Source organism: Gymnoscopelus microlampas (assembly GCF_963454915.1).
Source record: "Gymnoscopelus microlampas genome assembly, chromosome: 17".
Taxonomy (NCBI): Eukaryota; Metazoa; Chordata; class Actinopteri; order Myctophiformes; family Myctophidae; genus Gymnoscopelus; species Gymnoscopelus microlampas.
In genome coordinates, this window is record NC_139954.1 from 6,157,539 (window position 1) to 6,176,459 (window position 18,921).

Below are 18,921 nucleotides of genomic sequence, written 5' to 3' on the forward strand. Positions count from 1 at the left end.
TCCGCACGATACAGTTGAAATGTAATTGTATTTGGCAAGGTGACGGGGATCGCATACACAATGGGGACTTTTTGAGAAATGCGCCTGGCTGTGTGTACGACGCTATGACAAGCCTTATGTAAATGAAGCATTTATTTCATTTTTTTCCTCCCTGATTTGGCGTTTGCTTTTGTTATGCGTTATGGCATCACGCTGACAGCAAAATCCACTAAAGCCATATCCTCTCCGTTGTTTCCACTGTAAATCACTTTGTCGCTGACAGAGAGACGCCGGCGTGCTTCTGAATTATTAAATGTGCCGTCCTTGAGACAGGAAGAGAGATTGTCAAGGATGTTGGCGTTATGTTCCTTTTTTTTTGGGGGGCCGGGGTAGGGAGGGGGGGAGTTGCGGAAAATGGTATTTGTTTTGTAATTCTCCCCCCGCAAGGTGATAGAGTTGACATTGGTACCGGGGATGCTTTCTCTGTCATATGATCTACTGTTTAACAACACACAGCATCGCCACAATTACACTGAATATTCTGTATGATATTAGAACACATTTCTTCTGTAGTGCTGTACTGTATCTGTCTACATGCTGTTATAGTTACTGCTGTAATGATCCAATTAGAAGATCTATTTCTCTTCTATTCTCTTCTCTTCTCTTCTCGTCCAACTTTGGACACTTTTTTTTTACAATTCCCATGTATTATATAATAACATGCCCAGGGGGCACGGTGGCGCAGTCGGTAGCGCTGTCGCCTCACAGCAAGAAGGTCCTGGGTTCGATTCCCACCGGGGACGCTGTGGGTGCTGGGGGCGTGTCTTCTCCTCCACGTCATCAGCGCCCATACCCTAGGTGGGGTTGGCGAAAGGGCCCACTCTGTGTGGAGTTTGCATGTTCTCCCCGTGTCTCCCAGGGTAGTTAATACCCTCACAAAAACAAGTAGTAATCCTGGTCACTATACCGCCTCCCCCATGAAAGCCGGGGCGCCTGATGGAGGGGAAGGGAACTGGTTTGAATAACGTGTTCCTTCCACGCGCTGCTACGTCCAACCAGGGAAACTCTCCCCTGTCAGGTGACAAAAAGGTCAGTTGGCTCTCATGCACTGAAGGAAGCATGAGCTCGGCCCTGGGCTCCCTATAGGCTGTGGGGGACTGGTGTAGTGCTGGTGTAGGGCTGGTGTAGCGCCCAGGATCACTTAGGAAATTGGCACCGGGTGAAAAAAATGGGTTACAAAAATCGCGGGATAAAAAAAAGAAAATAATAATAACATGCCCAAAACATGGACGGCGGTTGAAAATGGTATTAAAAAAAGAATCAGGACACATGGGCTGCGTAATTGCCGTTACCAGACAAAAAAATAATAATTGACTTCTACAGTATGTGGCTCTACTCCTCTCCTCCTCCTTTTCTCTCTGTTCTTCTCTTCCCATAGCGTTCTCTTCTAATCTCTTCCCCGCCATAACATCGTCCATGGATGGTTTCCATCTTCTGTTCTTCTTCTAGCCTGGCGAGCTTCACCCGGCAGATGTTCTCTCATAAAACAGAATTAATATGTATCTGTGAGCCCGCCGTCGTCTCATCTCCTGCTGCAGTCAGAGTCATGGCCGGAGGAAATGGCTTAGTGTGTGTGTGCCAGTGTGTGTTTGAAATTGAAATACCGTCGCTGTCGTGCTAGAAACCTTGTATCTCCGGTTTTCCAACTTTGTATGGCTTTTTTTTTGTGTGTATTAATGCCCTACTTCATACATGGGCAACTGGCGGCCCCACCAGAGCATGTGAGCGGAGCGGAGCGGGTGAAAATGCCGCTCCGCGCTCCAGGGGGCTGAAATGCCGCTCGCTATTCGCTCATGTTAAACCCCCCCGCGCTCCGCTCCCCGTCGCTCCTCGCTCACGTTGATTTGCGCAAATCTCGCTCCACGCTCCGCTCAAACCGGGTCGCTCAACAGTAAAAAAAAGAAAAGAAAAAGAAAGTAGAAATTCTAATGACATCTCGGTGCGCTGTGCACTGCGGATGTCTGTGTGTCTCTGAGTCCGTGCGACCGGGCATGCTCAAACATTCGGTGCGCGGCCCCCGCGAGGGCGGCCTGGAGCGGGAGGCGGTCCTCGCTCTGAGTAGCGCTCCAACCTTTTTATAACCAGCTCCGCGCTCACGTCAAAATCGCGTCGCTCCACTCCGCTCCGCTCACATGCTCTGGCCCCCACCTTCACTTAATGCGGCCCACAGGTTAATAACGGATTACTGATATATTATTGATTTCAGCTGTTACAAAAATAGCAAAAATAGCAGATCTACAAGCTCAAAACGCGTCGCAGTGCGATGGTTTTGAGCTTATAGCTTGTAGCTATTTTTGCTACTTTGGTGTGACATGTGACAATGGCGAAAAAAGTTACAATACGGAGATACGGTAGATGCAATGTGGCCCTCTGGAGTGAGTGTGGAAATATAATAGTCTCCATCAAAGTTGCACACGGCTGCATTACTTTGTCTTGCTGTAGTGTCAAACAGAAGTTGGAAAAATAGCCGATCTACAAGCTTTCAACGTGTCTCCTCACGCCATCTGTTGCGAGCGTGTAGATCTGCTATTTTTGAACTTTTTTTTAAGTGTGTATCTTTGGGTTTTTAATAAATAGTAAATACTGAACCAATGGAAAATATTAACTTGTGAGCTTGTGACTGAATAATAACTACATTGGATCCATTGGAACGCCGGTTCCTTTTTTTCCCTCCATTTCCTGAAAAGTTGAACCGTTTTGGACATACGAGGTTTCAACCCGACGGCGACAAAATAGCGTCCGGCCCCGCCGCTGCCGAGCGAGCGAGAGCGAGGATGGAAGGAGGAAAAGGAAATGGACTGTTGACAGCAATCTGACTGCAATCCATCAGTGTGTGTTGCCTCAAATTGTAGTCATGAAAAAAAAAAGAAATGGCACAGAACGTTTCATATAATTCATACATATTCATCTGCCAAAACCATTCCCATTAACCCATTAAGACCGGGAACGCATCTCTGTCATTTTCACATTTCTTTGGCTATTCAAAAAAAATAGCAGATCTGCAAGCTCGTAGCGCGGCACAGAGTGCCGCGCTACGAGCTTGTAGATCTGCTATTTTTTTGGTCAAAATCTTGAAAATGTGTGGAAATCTTTGAATATATATATTTTTTTAGCGAACATTTGTAAAATATGTTGTTCCGGGGATCCCCCAGAAGCAAAGATTTGAGTTACAAATGTCCGCTTTACAAAATAAAAAAAATATGTGCTCAAATTTTTATGATTTTTCGAAGATTGCAGATAAACAAGCTCATAGTGCGGCACCGGGTGCCGCGCTATGAGCTTGTATATCTGCTATTTTTGAATAGCCAAATAAGTCTTAAAATGACAGAGATAAGTTCCCGGTCTTAATGAGTTAATATACAGTAAACCCCCCCCCAAATAAAAATGCCTAAATGAACCCGTCTATGAGTGATATCTCAATTTTGCGGCTCCAAAACTCTGTGTGTGTGCTGACATCCTGCTAATGGCTTGTGTTTATGTATTTATTTATGTATTTTTCTCTCTCTATCCCATTTCCAGTTGTTCTCCTGGACACCACGTCTGTGCTGGGAGAGCTGGGATGGAGGACCTACCCAGTAAACGGGGTAAGTAAAGCATGGAGGAGAGCTCCCGCTCCTAGTTTATGTCCTGTTAATGTATCTCAGCCTGTGTGGGCCTCGAGGGTATCGCAAGCGGGCCCCCAAATAATTGGTAGAACATTCTAAAAATGTCTTGAAAATGTTATAAAATTGTCAACAAAAAAAAAATGTACAGGGAAACCTCTATACACTTCCTTGTGTGACAAGTGGTGAAAATAGCCAATCTAAAAGCTCACACTGTGGCGGGTGTCGATGCGTTGCGAGTGTGTGTAGATCTGCTATTTTTTGATTGTTTGTAATTATAAAAATATACCACTTTTTCTTGGACAGATTTTGACTAATCTTTTTTTGCATTATTATTAAATTGTTAAATTGTGATATAATCAGAAATACATATCAAACATAAATTATAACGGTCTACATTTCCTCAAAAGGATTTTTTTAATTTAAAGATATTTTTTGGTATTATGTTTTTGTTGCTAAAAAGGTTAAAGTACTATTGATTGATTGATTGATGTACTTTATTTAGTAAGACATGAGAACAGTACATGGCAGTACATAACAGTACATGGAAGTACAAATTCGCAATACAAGGTCTACTAAACTGGATAGCTCAGTTAAGCACGTAGCTTGTTTAAGATGAGATCCCCATGCACACAAATCATGTTGACATATAAGAGACAGACAGATATACACACTACTATACAGAATGTCATACAATCAGTTTACAGGTTACTGGTATGAAGTATGAAGGGTGAAAAATATGTACAAAAAGAAAGAGAGGGGGGGGGGGGTAGGTTAGGTTAGGACATGGGGTAGGTTAGGTTAGGACATGGGGTAGGTTAGGACTTGGACAGGGGCCATTTTTGAATTGCAGCCTCCATTCTGATAGTAATCATTGCTACAGAGCGTTTGTTCGGTCACAGGGGTCTCTCCAGCTCTTTAGTAAACAGAAAATAGTAAATTTTTAGGTAGGTGACAACATTTCAGCCAATCAGGAGGACTCAGGAGAGAGCACTGAAAATGCATTTTCTGTTAATAAAGAGCTGGAGAGACATGGAATCACTTTCACCCCACCTTTAATTGAGTTTGACCAGAAGCAGAGATAAAAACATATCCACCAGATATACAAATGTAGGGGGGGGGATATCAACAGCAGCACCCCCACCCCCCCCCCCCCCCCCCCGTGAACGTGTGTCCTATTGTGAATGCAAGGCGATGATGTGTAGAGCGATCATTGAGGTCGATGCTATTGATCCTAACGGGTCGGAGCGGTTAACAGTGGTGTGGTCAACATTCTCCTCATTTCTCTCTCTCCTCTCTCCCCGAGGAGGAGGAGGAGAACACCAGTAGATAAGGGACTGGTAATGAGGTGAGGTCTCTAAGGATGTTTCCCTCTGTCTCACTCCATTTATATGTCCACTCTTTCCTCAGTTAAGGCCTGTTGGAAAGAATTCCACTGGACTCCGCTGGGTGGGATTGGGTTCATTGAAAGGGCAGCGTTTAGCTTGCATGGTCTTCCTAATACCTTGTTGCACACGTAGGCTCATGTGATTAAAGTTCTCAGTTATCTGGATTCTATGGAGGCATGCCACACACCGAAAATAGCCAACCTACAAGCTCAATGTGTTGTGAGCGATCGGCTATTGTCTGTTATTAGATATTTTAAGATTAAAGAGTATCTGAAGTGGTCAAACTAGCAATAGAATAAAGAGTGTTTGACGAGTGTTTGAATTGATTAAACTAGCTGTAGAATACAAGCATCTTCCATAAAACTAATTGTCTGGGATATTTCATAAAAGCAAAGGTTGAAGCCTCAATCTGCAGTTTCTTTAACTGGTTCTTGCAGGAGAAAAGCTAGAACATAGGCTTAGAATGAATGATAATACCTTTGTGTGTGTGTGTGTGTGTGTGTGTGTGTGTGTGTGTGTGTGTGTGTGTGTGTGTGTGTGTGTGTGTGTGTGTGTGTGTGTGTGTGTGTGTGTGTGTGTGTGTGTGTGTGTGTGTGTGTGTGTGTGTGTGTGTTTTTGGTCTGGACGAGACCCAAGGTTTTTGGTTTGTGTGTAGTTATGATGTCGAGTGCAATTGAGAAGACTTCAAGGCTAGTAGAGTACACAACAGGGCTGGGTGAGATGGACACAATCAGAGATCACCATGTTCATGACCTAATAATATGATGATAATATGCCATTGTGACGATAATAATATCAAGAAAAATAGCCAATCTACAAGCTTACAACCCGTTGCGTCGTGATGTGTTGTGAGCTTGAAGAAAGAAAAAAACATTGAAGTATGAGGGCTTAATTGATTAAAACCAGAAAACGTCATATATCACAATATCCCGGATGATATATAGCCTCATATCACAATATTCATAATATTTCCCAGGCCTACGAATCTATATAGTATTGGATATGTCTTTGATTGTGTTTAAAGTGCTGGTATCTGTATCAGAGGTATCATTTGATGTAGCTCATTTACACTAAACAGTTCTTGTTCCTTTTGAACGTTCAGTTTTTAAGTTGATGTTGAACTACTGTTTTATATCGTTACTGTAACTAGCTGTAATTAGGGTACATGTGTTTACTAAATTATGACAGCAGTCTAACAGTTTGTTAAAGGAATTATTTATTCCAATATTATTCATTTTCTTTTTCAGTTATTTTGACCGACTGTCAAACTAGATAATAAAAGTTCTATGGCATTCACTGGTATCAGATCGGTACCGATACATGAGTTCAGGTATCACTATCGTTATCAGGAAGGCTTAGTTGACCCTATTCCCACGGTAACCGTCTTCCATGCCGACATCTCGCCACTCCGACTAGTGGCTTCCGCGTGCGGTTAGGGTTAGGGTGAGGGTTAGGTATAGGGTTCGTTAACGTCGGAAAGGCGACATGTCGGAAAGCCGCCATGTAACCATTCCCACAGGCTTTATACTAGACGCCCTCCTGCTTTCACTCGCCGGTGAAAATAGCAGACCTACAAACAGCTAGCTCACAATGTGAGCTAGCTTGTAGGTCCGCTGATGAATGTTAGCCCCAGAATAGGCTCTATTCACAGCAGCCATATTATGAAGACATTCACAGGTGTTGGGGTAATGTCTGCATTCCGACATCTCACTACTCCGACTAGTGGCTTCCGCGTGCGGTTAGGGTTAGGTATAGGGTTAGTTAACGTCGGAAATGCGACATGTCGGAAAGGCGACATGTAACCACAGGTGTTACCAATGATACTAATGAAGGCTCTGTTCCATTCTGGTCAAACAGAGTCAGGGTGCTGTTATTGTGCATGTTGGCCCACTGGAAACACTCTGTTACACCAGTGGGTCTACAGTTGGGGTCCAGGGACCCTCATGGGCTTCCAAATGGCCCCTTACAGGTGTGTAACTCTGAGAGTGTACAAATGGAACCAAATGAACCCGTAAGGGTCCATTTGGTTCCATTTGTACACTCTCAGAGTTGTGGGGGTCGTGGAAACCACTGTGCTAGACTAAATGGAACAGAGCCTTAATTAGTATCATTGGTAACACCTGTGAAAGAAGTGATAACATGGCTGCTGTGCATAGAGCCTATAGGGACGCGACAGTGGCTCAGGAAGTAGAGCGGACGTCTTGGGAACTGAAGGTTCCAGGTTCGATTCCCAGCTCCTCCTTGGCTAATGTCTGAAGTGTCCTTGAGCAAGACACTGAACCCCTAGCTGCTCCCGGTGAGCAGCCATGTTGGTGCCTTGCATGGTTTCCTCTGCAGTCGGTGTGTGAACGGGTGAATGTGAAATACATTGTAAATGTAAAGTGCTTTGAAGGGTCAGAAAGACTAGAAAGGCGCTATGTAAATGCAGTCCATTTAGGGTTCAAGTGACTAAATGCTAGAGTCATGTTTCGACAAACAAACGGACCGAGCAGCTTATCATTGCTGTCCGGCAGAAACCTCGATATTTTAACATTTTTTTCGTAAATGAACGCCATACTTGATCACTCTACAGCGTCAAGCTCGTGGATCTGCTACTTTGGATATTATTGAAGTTGAATCCTGAAAAGTAACAGTTTTAGACATATGAGGTTTCCACCCAACAGAGTCTTTATACCAGTGGTTCTCAAACTTTTTCGTGCCAAGCACCCCCCAATGTATATGTATTCGGCCGTGGACCCCCACCGGAAGCAAAGATTTGAGTTCAAAATGTTCGCCTTTTAAAAAAAAGATTTAAAGATTTGCACACATTTTCAAGATTTTTTTCAAAAATAGCAGCACTCGGTGCCGCGCTATGAGCTTGTAGATCTGCTATTTTTGAATGGCCAATTTAGCTGGAGACCCCCTGGTACCTCCCCAAGGAACCCCCGGACCCCACTTTGACAACCAATGCTTTATACTAGCTGCAAGGCCCCACCTTAAAAAAAAAAGATTTCTCAGACAAACCTATTTGTCAGACAGCCTGGCAGAATAAAAAAACCTTTAGTGTTTGTTTTGGCCTTCACTCTTCTGTTTTTTCCGTCTACATGGTATATAGCCTTACCTCAGTCCAGCCTCCCAGGCGCTCTGTGATGCAGCAATCAGAGGCAGAAAATGCACCTTAGTGGCGGTGGTTTTCAGGGTTTTTGTGCCAGACGGCTATGCTTATACGGGCTAATTCCATTTGGTCCCGCCTGGCGCTGAGTGGCGGGCCGTCCCGCGGCGCTCTCTTGTCTGGTATGAAAAGAAAAAGAAAAACGCACAATGGAGAGAGAGAGAGAGATTGAGATGGATGGGTGTACTGGCGTTGTGAAATATAGACAGTGGTGGAAGAGGTGCTCAAATGTGTTATGTCAGTACAGAAGTATTGACCTTGAAATATACTTATATACAATAACCTCACTAAATTTTTTATGCTATATTGATGAATTGAATACATAAGACCACAATGGAAACAATTCCCCAGGACTTTTTTGTGTTATCCTTTTAGCCTAAAACTGTACCATGTGCTGTTTATTTTTTTTTGATTGAATACTATATTAGTCATACGACTAATATACTGTAATATTCAATCCAAAAAAATGATGGTCCATTGTACGTCCATTGTAAGTAATTAAGTACAAAAACTCTTAAGTGGGGGGGCAGCAGTGGCTCAGGGGTAGAGGTAGAGTGGCCGGTAGAGCGGCCGGATGGCAACCACGAGGTTCCCAGTTCGATCCCGGGCTCCCCCAGAGTTAGTGTCGAAGTGTCCTTGAGCAAGACACTGAACCCCTAATAGGCTCTATGCACAACAGCCATGTTGTGAATGAATTGGGCCCCTTCCTTCCTTCCTTCACAGGTGTTACCAATGATACTAATTAAGGCCCTGTTCCATTTAGTGTGGCATAGTGGTTGTCTTATTTTCAAGGACCCCCATAACAAATGGAACCAAATGGACCCGTAAGGGTCCATTTGGTTCCATTTGTACACTCTCAGAGTTACACACCCACCATAAGGGGCCATTTGGGAACCAAAATGGAGAGTTTCTAGTGAGCCAACATGCACGATATCAACACCCTGACCAGAATGGAACAGAGCCTTCATTAGCATCATTGGTAACACCTGTGAAGGAAGTAAGAAGAGGCCCAATGTCTTTCCAATATGGCTGCTGTGCATAGAGCCTATTGCTCCCGATGAGCAGGTTGGTGCCTTGCATGGTTTCCTACGCCGTCGGTGTATGAATGTGTGTGTGTGAATGGGTGAATGTAATGCACAATCCATGTAAAGCATTTTAAGTACAGCACTTGAGTAAATGCACTGCATATAGATAGTCTTGCCAACAAACTTTGACGTGGTGGGATCACAGTCTGTATGGTGGGTGGGTGGGTGGTGGGTGGTGGTGGTCCGGTCCAGGCTGTCAGTCGGCTGTGATGCGCTGATTGAAATGGTCTGGCTGGCTGTGAAGGCGTCGGAGCGCAAAGCGCCCAAAGTGCCACTTGTGTGTGTCTGACAGATCTCTGCCCCCCCCCCCCACCCCCCCTCCCCCTCTGCTTGACAAGGCTACGTCCCCTGTGGAGCCCCCCACCCCCCAATCCATCCACCCCTCTATCCATCCCTCCCAGATGAGACCCCCACCTCTCTCTCTCTCTCTCTCTCTCTCTGTTTCTACTGTCTGTCTCTCTGCCCCCCAGCCCCACCACCCCAAGGGGTTCTAAACGCCGACTAGACTTTTAATTCTCCTCTGACAGCGTTGGTCCCTGATGGGCTCCATGCTGTCCATCTCTCCCTGTCTTATTCCCCCTGTCTCTGTTCATCTCTCTGATCTGTCTCTCTCCCTCTGTCTCTGTCCGTCTCCCCCTGTCTTACTCCCCCTGTCTCTGTCCCGTCTCCCCCTGTCTTAATCACCCTGTCTCTGTCCCGTCTCCCCCTGTCTTACTCCCCCTGTCTCTGCTCTGTCCCTCTCTCCGCTGTGTCTGTCTTCTTCCTGTGTTTGTGTCTGTGTCCTTCTCTCCGCTCTCTGTCTCTCTCTCTCTCTCTGTCATTATCACCGACCGCCCCTCTGTCTCTCTCTGTCCGCTGTGGACCTTGTTGGGAGTGTATAGGTGATTACATCATGTAGGTCACGGTGGCACTCGCCCACAGCACTGAGAGACAAGGAGAAGAGAGGATTGAAAGAAGAGAGAGAGAGAGAGAGAGAGAGAGAGAGAGAGAGAGAGAGAGAGAGAGAGAGAGAGAGAGAGAGAGAGAGAGAGAGAGAGAGAGAGAGAGAGAGAGAGAGAGAGAGAGAGAGAGAGAGAGAGAGAGAGAGAGAGAGAGAGAGAGAGAGAGAGAGAGAGAGAGAGAGAGAGAGACAGTCGGACGGACGCAGAGAGAGAAAGAGAGAGAGGGAGGCATGTCTATGCTCCATGATTAAGCTGTCAGACCTCGCATCTCCTCTTTCCATCGCCTCTCTCTCTCCCTCTCTCTCTCTCTCTCTCTCTCCCCTTGGATTGGCCCACATTAATATTTCAGGTGAATGAGGTGAGAGGGCCTCAGGGAAGGAGAGAGAGAGAGAGAGAGATGGAGAGAGAGAGAGAGAGAGAGAGAGAGATGGAGAGAGAGAGAAAAAGGTGAAACACATCCTCTCTCCTCTTACCTGGGAGCCTGGCTCCCCGCGTCGCATTAGACACCTCTGCTCACTTATCAGGTCAAAGCACGCAGCGCACTGTCTGTCACACTTACACCACGTAGAGACGGCAGACACTGGCAATATGCCCCGGTCCTTATGGATATGTGTATCGCTGGCAATATGCCCTGGCCCATATGGATATATGCATCTCGCTGGCTCTCAAACGTCGGGTCTGGGGGACCAGCTCCAAATGGACCAGTAGTCAGTACCTCCGTCAGTAAGGCAGGTTTTCCCCTGACTATATCGCATGTCTGGGTAGAGAGAGAGAGAGATACTGTGGTATACATGATGGGATAGATCGATTTGTAAGAGAGCATACAGAACTATCTCTGAATGTGAGCCAGTCAGGTGGTGATTGATCTGGTTACGGTTTTTAACTCGACTTCTAGTTCTGTAAGCTGTAGTTTCAAAACTATTCACTCAATCAAATTACCCAATGACTCGTTCTTTTGCTATGAGGTACTGTAGATAAACTGTGTTCCAAGAGACCAGATGGAAGGGAAATGGGGTCGGTTTAATCCTAAAGGAAGAGTATAGACAAATCCACACTGCGGTGTCAGAATGCACACGGCAGCAGGAGTCTTGACACCGCAGCGCTCTGTGGATTCCTCTATACTAACAGTGTGAGGAGAAGGTCAGACAGTGATGAACAAGAAGCCGGACATATAAGAGGTGAGGATAAATGTGGTCAGTGCGTACCGCAGGTTGGGTGTGCAACGGAAGACAAAGAGTTCTGGAGTGAGTTGGATGAAGTGGTAGAGAAGATACCCACCGGGGGGGGGGGAGGGGGGGGGGGCTCAATGGACATGTAGGGGAAAGGGAACAAAGAGGATGAGGTGGTGATGGGTATGGTATGGTGTTAAGGAGAGAAACGAACAAGGACATACAGTATGGTGGTGGATTTTGCAAAAAAAAAGATTGAAATGGCTGTGGTGAACAGTATTTCAAGGAGAGGGAGGAACACAGAGTGACTATATCCAGTAGTGATGAGCGGGTCGACCCGTAACCCGCGGGACCCGCGGGTCAACCCGCGGCGCGGGTGGGTCGAGTCAGAATTTCAGAGGCAATTATGCGGGCTGTGGGTGAGCGGGTCAGCCGCTCTCACACGCAAAAAAAATAAAAATAATCACATGCTCTTGTTTTGTCTGTATTCCTAATAAGAATAAGAATAATAACAATAAAACAGTTTGAATATACTTGGGGATTCTTTTCTGACCATGATTTTACAGAAAAAAAAAAAAATCGCGGGTCGCGGGGCGGGTTGAGCCATAGATTTATATATGGGTTCGCGGGGCGGGTTGAGGCGGGTTGGGTTCCGTCGCGGGGCGGGGTGGGTCATGAAAAAACCCGACCCGCTCATCACTAATATCCAGTGTTGTAGGCCCTCCTACATAGGATCAATATAGGAGGGCAAAGCCTGAAAGAGGCCCGACACTGTGATGGCAGGGGGAAAGTGTAGCAAGGCAGCACCGGATGGCGCTCTGTTTGTTTGTTTGATTAATTGAGTTCTTTATTGACAAATTGCATGTACAATTGATCACAAAAGCACTAATCTCTCAAGAACAGATTCTGCCCTGCGGTGGAATCTGTTGGGGGGGATCGTCATAACGTGTGCGCATTGGCTACAAGTGGGCGTGCCTTCAGATCAGGAAGCAGGCCGCGCTTTACCCAATCAAATGTAGTGGGCGGGATTCACATGTCCATCCACCCTTCCCCCCTCGAAACTAGCCGAAACTAATTTAACAATAGCGTCCTCGGAGCGGACAAAACCACGGAAAGATTTTCACATTTTAAATTACTCTTTCATCATAGAAACAAGTGGGCTTATAACCAAAACCATCCATGTTCTCTGGGAGAAGTGGTGTTAGTGTTCCGTGTAGAAATATTGTTAGTGGGAATGAAAACGTAGTCGCACCAACCGGAAGTGATGCGCTGAAGGCAGACATGAAACCGGTGTTTCCCTGCGCACTAGGCTTCCATTTGCCTCCGGCCAGACCCCACAGACAATGATCACAAACAGCAGAGGTCGCTGTTTTTCATTTTCTGTGGGGTCTGGCTACGCGAGACTACAAAAGCACACAATAGTCAAAAGGATAAACACAATGCTGGAGAGCTTATTTCCGTCGTGGTCCTTTGAAGGAGAAAGACGGCGTGGGTATCTGGGCAAAACTACAATAACATTAAAAATCACACCCTGTGTGAAGGAAGCGGCGCCTTTGGGGCGGGGCTTAACTCATTTCAGTTCGTCCCTATTGGTGGTCTGAGTCCACTTACCAAATTTGTACGTGGTAGCATGCTGCAAACTGGAATGATGCCCAGCCAATGGGCAGACAGAGGGGGCGGGGCTTAACTAATTACAGTTCGTCCCTATTGGTGGTTTTAGTCCATGTACAAAATTTGTACTCCGTAGCATGCTGCGAACTAGAGTTATGGCTGTTTAAAGGCCAGCCAATGGGAAGACAGAGGGGGCGGGGCTTCAGCAATTCATGCTCGTCCCTATTGGTGGTCTACCAAATTTGGACTTGGTGGCATGCTGCAAACTGGAGTTATAGCTGTTTAAAATCCCGTGCTCATACGGGCGGACGGACATAACATATGCTGGGGGTCCCTCCCTGGACCCCTCTTTTATAACTTCAGCAATTCATGCTCGTCCCTATTGGTGGTCTAAGTCCACATACCAAATTTGGAGTTGGTGGCATGCTGCAAACTGGAGTTATAGCCCCGTGCTCATCCCGTGCTCATACGGGCGGACGGACATAACATACGCTGGGGGTCCCTGAACCCCTCTTTGATAACCAGTGGCACGTGTGGCCAATGAGAGGAGAGATGGCATAGGCAATCTCCAAGTCCGTGTGTGTGTGTGTGTGTGTGTGTGTGTGTGTGTGTGTGTGTGCGTGTGTTTGTATGTGTTGCTTCTTTGCCGTGCTCATCCCAGGCTCAAACAAACGGACGGACGGACACGCAGACAGAGTCAAACGTAGAGCGGTTGGCACCGCTAAAAACAATGGGCCTCATTCAGCAATAAATTTGTAAGTTGTCTTCTTAAATTTCTTCCTAAGTGAATTCCTAAGAGAAGTCGAGTCAGATTCATGAAGCGTTCTGAAATGGCAGAATTGTTCGTAACTTATGTTCTTATGATGATGAATCCCAATCCTCGTAACTTGAAGGGGTGTGCCAGTTCATCCTAATTACCATAGGGAGCCGCCCCACCAATTCCCATATAAGGCATGACTGCATGGCTCTGCCTGCAGTCACACCTGTGTGTGATTGCTGCACACAGAAATCACAGGAAATCACACACAGAAATAAAATTGAGAGAATGAAGTAAAGAATACCTAAACTATAAGTCTACAGATGGTGGAACACCAGACTCCAAACATAAAAATAAATAAATTAATAGTCCTGTGGAGGTACTTCTGAAGTGAATAGCAAATTATTTTGATTAATTAATGAATGTATTTTATTATTTCTCTCACATTAATCAACATATCACCACTAGACATCAATGTACATTTGCTGAAATTAGCTGTTAAAAGGTTATCCATATTTCATGTTCAGGAGTAGCGTTAGTAGTGGATATAAAACATTTTATTACTGAAAGCTGGTGGGTGGATATGGAGGGTCTTTAAGGTAGCAGCTGCTTGGTATGTAATGGGGTGGAAATAGGGGTGTGGTGGGTGATATGGTGGTGCAAGGAGGGGTGTAGGGGGCTATGTGGGGGGTATGGGGATGGGTATGACGGGTGGGTATAGGGGGGCTTTCAGGTAGGAAGGGGACTGGAAAATGGGGGTGTGGCGAATGTCAGGGATATGGGGGTGGGGGTATGGGGGGAGAGAGGGGGATTGGGGGAGGGGGAGAAGGGGGGAGAGAGGGGGATTGGGGGGAGAAGGGGGGAGGCGGTGGATGGGGGGAGGGGGGGTTGGTTGGGGGGGGCTATTATTATTATAATTATTATATATAGAGATTTTTTAAATTATTATTTCTTAATGTCACAAGATATTTATTTCATGTTTTTCAGTTACATAATAACTGAATAAACTGCAAGAACAAATTATTTCTGCTCAAAGATCACACTTAAGAACTCAAAGGCCACCCTAAGAGTGCTCTCTAGTATGTGTAGATTTATTCTTAACTTAAGAACAAATCACAGCTAAGAAAACATTTGTGAATGGCAAAATCTCTTAAAAAACTTCTTAAGTGGGTCAAAGAACAAATTTGTTCGTAAGTACGGTTCATGAATCGGGCCCAATGTATCGAATACAACGATACATTTCAGTTACATTTAATCACACAGTGGAGGTAGAGAAAAAGGAGGAAGTTGAAGAAGGAAAAAGTAGTTGTAATATATGGGCGAGGTGCTTTATATCATTCCTGCCACTAGGGGGGCAGTATGGCAGTAGTGAGTCGCATTCCATAAATTCCATAATTTCTAAATTTCTAAAAATCCGTCATTTCAAAAATTCCATACATTATTATTATTATAGGCATTCCATCCGTCAGTGGGGTGCATTTCCTCTGAGTCAGAAATTCCTAGATGTCTCTCTGTGTCTCTTTCTCTGAGAGGGGGTGGCGATCTCAGACATCACACCTCCCACCTCCCTGTCCCTGTCACCCATTCTTCTCATCCTCTGCTCCAGCTGTGCTCAACACCTCTGAGATGGTTGTCTCTCTGACTGGCTCCCACCTCTTTCCCATTGCTTCCCTCTTATCTCGTCTCTCTGTAGCGGCAGGAATTATATAAAGAACCTCGCCCATATATTACTACTGCTAAGACAGGCACAGAAGGTGGCACAGAAGAGTTGCCAGATACTGCAAGAAAGTACTTGGGTTATCTTCAGGTCAGAGGAAGGAAAACGAGTATTGTTGTTCCTAATGTTATGATTGAACAGTGGTGTAAAGTGACTAAGTACATTTACTCAAGTACTGTACTTAAAGGGATAGTTCACCCTCAAAATGACTTATTTTCTATCGATTAGTCACACCATGGAGCTTTGAATTCATGGATATTTTTTTGTTTTGTCGCATTCCTAGCCAATAATTTGATGACCGTGTGTATTTCCGGTAGGAGACACAAAGAGTCTTCTTTGTGTCCCCTACCGAATACATTAGCTGGTAGGAGACGGTAATCAAATTACTGGCTTAGGAATGCGACAAAAACAAAAAAATCGCCAAAACTTTTGTACTTTTACTCAAGTAACATTTTGAACACAGGCCTTTTACTTGTATTTCTACATTGCAGTATTGATACTTTTACTTAAGTAGAAAATGTGAGTACTTTTCCCACCACTGGTTGCCAGATACTGCAGAAGTGGTAAGGGAGACAGCCGAGGAAGTACTCGGGGGGGGGTATCTTCGGGTCAGAGGAAGGAAAACAAGTATTTTTGTCCATAATGTTATGATTGAATACATGGGAGTGGTTGAAGGACAGGACGCCATTGTTGCCCAAAGATCGATGGATGAGTAACCAGTAAAAAAAGAAGAGAGCTGGGACGAACGGGGCGGCCAAGGAAAAGTGTTTCATAAGCCGCTGTATTTTTTTTTGCAGCACTCCATGCACACATCCATATAGATTTCTCTTTCTGCTCCATAAAAAAATATCCTCCACAAACTCTTGAGTACAGAAAAGGCGTCTATGTAGGCGTCTATGTAAACTGTGCTGGATGTGGTTATTTATTTATTTATAGTTATGAAGCAGAATATCGTCTCTTGTCGGGTGGAAACCTCATTATGTCCAAAACTGTTACTTTTCCCCAGGATTCAAATGAACCCTTTAAGACCGGGGAACGCATCTGTGTCATTTTAAGATTTATTTGGCTATTGAAAAATAGCAGATATCACTATGATCTACATTCTCATAGCGCTATGAGCTTGTAGATCTGCTATTTTTTGAATAGGCAAAGTATAAAATAATGGTTAAAGTGGTTGCTTTCCCGGGTCTTAACGGGTTAAGAAACAGCAACGCTGTAGTGTGATCAAGTTTTTTGATTGATTGATTGAAAATTGTATTAGGCAAAACATTTAAAACATCACAGTTACATTTATAATACTTTGTCTAAAAGGTTCGCAGCAACCAAACAGTTCAAATATCAACACAAAATACAGAGAAAATAACTATATGTACAAAAAAGCAAAAAAGCATAGAACAACTAAAAATATGTGCAAAACAATGGGTTGGGGGTCCGTCTGTCTAACGGGAAACTGGTACTACCTAGTAGGGCGTTAATTTACATAAAAAACTAAAAAGTTAAAATATGGAGAAAAGAGGTTTCTGCCTGACCAGCAACGATATCACAAGGACCCGGCAGAGGCATGAAATAATGTATTCGGCAAAGAGGGGGAAAGCTTCAAGTGAACAATGCTTTAGGCTCCCGGCCGAGCGAGCCTGCCTCCCTTTAGAGAGAGAGAGAGAAAGAGAGAGAGAGAGAGGTACTGCAGTGGTGCAGAAGTACACAGATTTCGTACTTAAGTAGCATTACCACAATACAAGTAAAATGCCTGTATTAAAAATGTTATACTTGAGTACAAGTACAAATATAGCTGCAAGCAGCGATAATATGGGGCCAGGAGAGAGAAAGAGAAATGATAATTCCTTTAACAGGTCAGTTCATGAAAGTCCTTGCGGTCTTGTTTCCAATGAGGGGCCTGTGAGCAATTAGGTCGGGGACAAATTTCATCGACTCAGATTTGCTGACCTGGCCTGGAATCGTACCTGGGTCAACCCAGAGCCTCTGGCTTCCTAACCACTCAGGCTATGGCCGGACCCTCAGAGAGAGAGGAGAGAGAGAGAGAGAGAGAGAGAGAGAAGAGAGAGAGAGAGAGAGAGAGGAGAGAGAAGAGAGAGAGGAGAGAGAGAGAGAGAGAGAGAGAGAGAGAGAGAGAGAGAGAGAGAGAGAGAGAGAGAGAGAGAGAGGAGAGAGAGAGGAGAGAGAGAGAGAGAGAGAGAGAGAGGAGAGAGGAGATGAGAGAGAGAGAGAGGAGAGAGAGAGAGAGAGAGAGACATGGAAACGGAATAGATTGAAGATAGAAACGGAATAGATTGAAGAGACAGACATGGGAAACGGAATAGATTGAAGAGAGAGAGAGAGCCATGGAAACGGAATAGATTGAGTCATGTTTTTTGCAATTCAACTTAAATGAGTCTGCATCAAGTGAGGCTTGAACGGGCAACCTTGCGATCGTGAGGCACTCTTAGGTAGCTGCAACACTACCTATAGTGCTATAGCTTTGTCCAGGCTGATATTGTCTGTTGAGGATCACAAACTCTTGCCTTCTGTCATGACCCAAGCCCCTGTTTCACTAACACAAAGATCACTCGTTCACAAACCATTTACCAATGAAGAAATTGTACATCTCCTCAGAACCAAAACTAGTGAAAGTAGCCGATCTACAAGCTCACAAACCATTAAAAGTTGTCAGATTGTACATCGGCTATTTTCACAATGAAGTATGTTATACATTGAAAAAACATACTCTCATTGCTATCTGAAAAGTTGTGAGATTGTAGATCAGCTGTATGTAAAAAACACTGAATTAAGTATTTCATATTATCTTTAACAATTGCAGATGTATTCATTGATAGTCATGTTGTGTGAAATGCAACTTAGATGAAGTCTGCACCAAGTGAGGCTTGAACTGGTGACCTTCAGGTTGTGGGGCACACATTTAAGCGAGAAGCCACCAACAGACAAGAACCTGTGAAAGGAGATCACACACATGATACAGTTTCACGCAAATAGCTGAAAAATCCTGGGTTTAAGTGTTTTTCAAACTGCTCAAGATTGCGGACAATCTAAGGGCGGTGCTTACTGGTCAACGTGATAGATGTGTTCCTCATTAGTCAAGGCACATGTGTAAGCAGGTCTAATGGCTGTCAGCCAAACGAGGCATGACTTTTGCCTGTTTAAAGTTTCAATTTAAAAAAAATTGCTATAGCGCCCCCGTTTGACCAATTGGAGTAAGATTGGTTTCAGTGATATTTGGAATGGCCCTTTACATTTCTGCAAAGTTTCAAAGAATGGTAAGTCTGCATGTATGTGTTAGGGGCAGATGAATAATTGTCATAAAACTGCAATATTCATTGGCTCATTAAAGCTTCATTTTTTCACTTATGGAAGATATTTTGCAAACGTTTTTTGGTATAGGTCCAAAGTTCATGTGTAAAAAGTTTCATGCAGATTACTCAAAAATCCCAGGAGGAGATAGGTTTTAA

At 44.7% G+C, this 18,921-nt stretch overlaps 1 protein-coding gene across 1 annotated transcript in view; it reads left to right on the forward strand.

Moving 5' to 3' along the window:
• The window catches only part of LOC311064133 (ephrin type-A receptor 6-like), a gene marked incomplete at both ends in the record, with an annotated part of 409,840 nt that overhangs the window by 20,461 nt on the left and 370,458 nt on the right, over positions 1-18,921 (forward strand). The window contains one exon of the mRNA XM_084083900.1: positions 3,559-3,623. Coding sequence (XP_083940026.1) covers positions 3,559-3,623 — 65 coding nt within the window. The remainder of the gene's footprint in view (positions 1-3,558; positions 3,624-18,921) is intronic.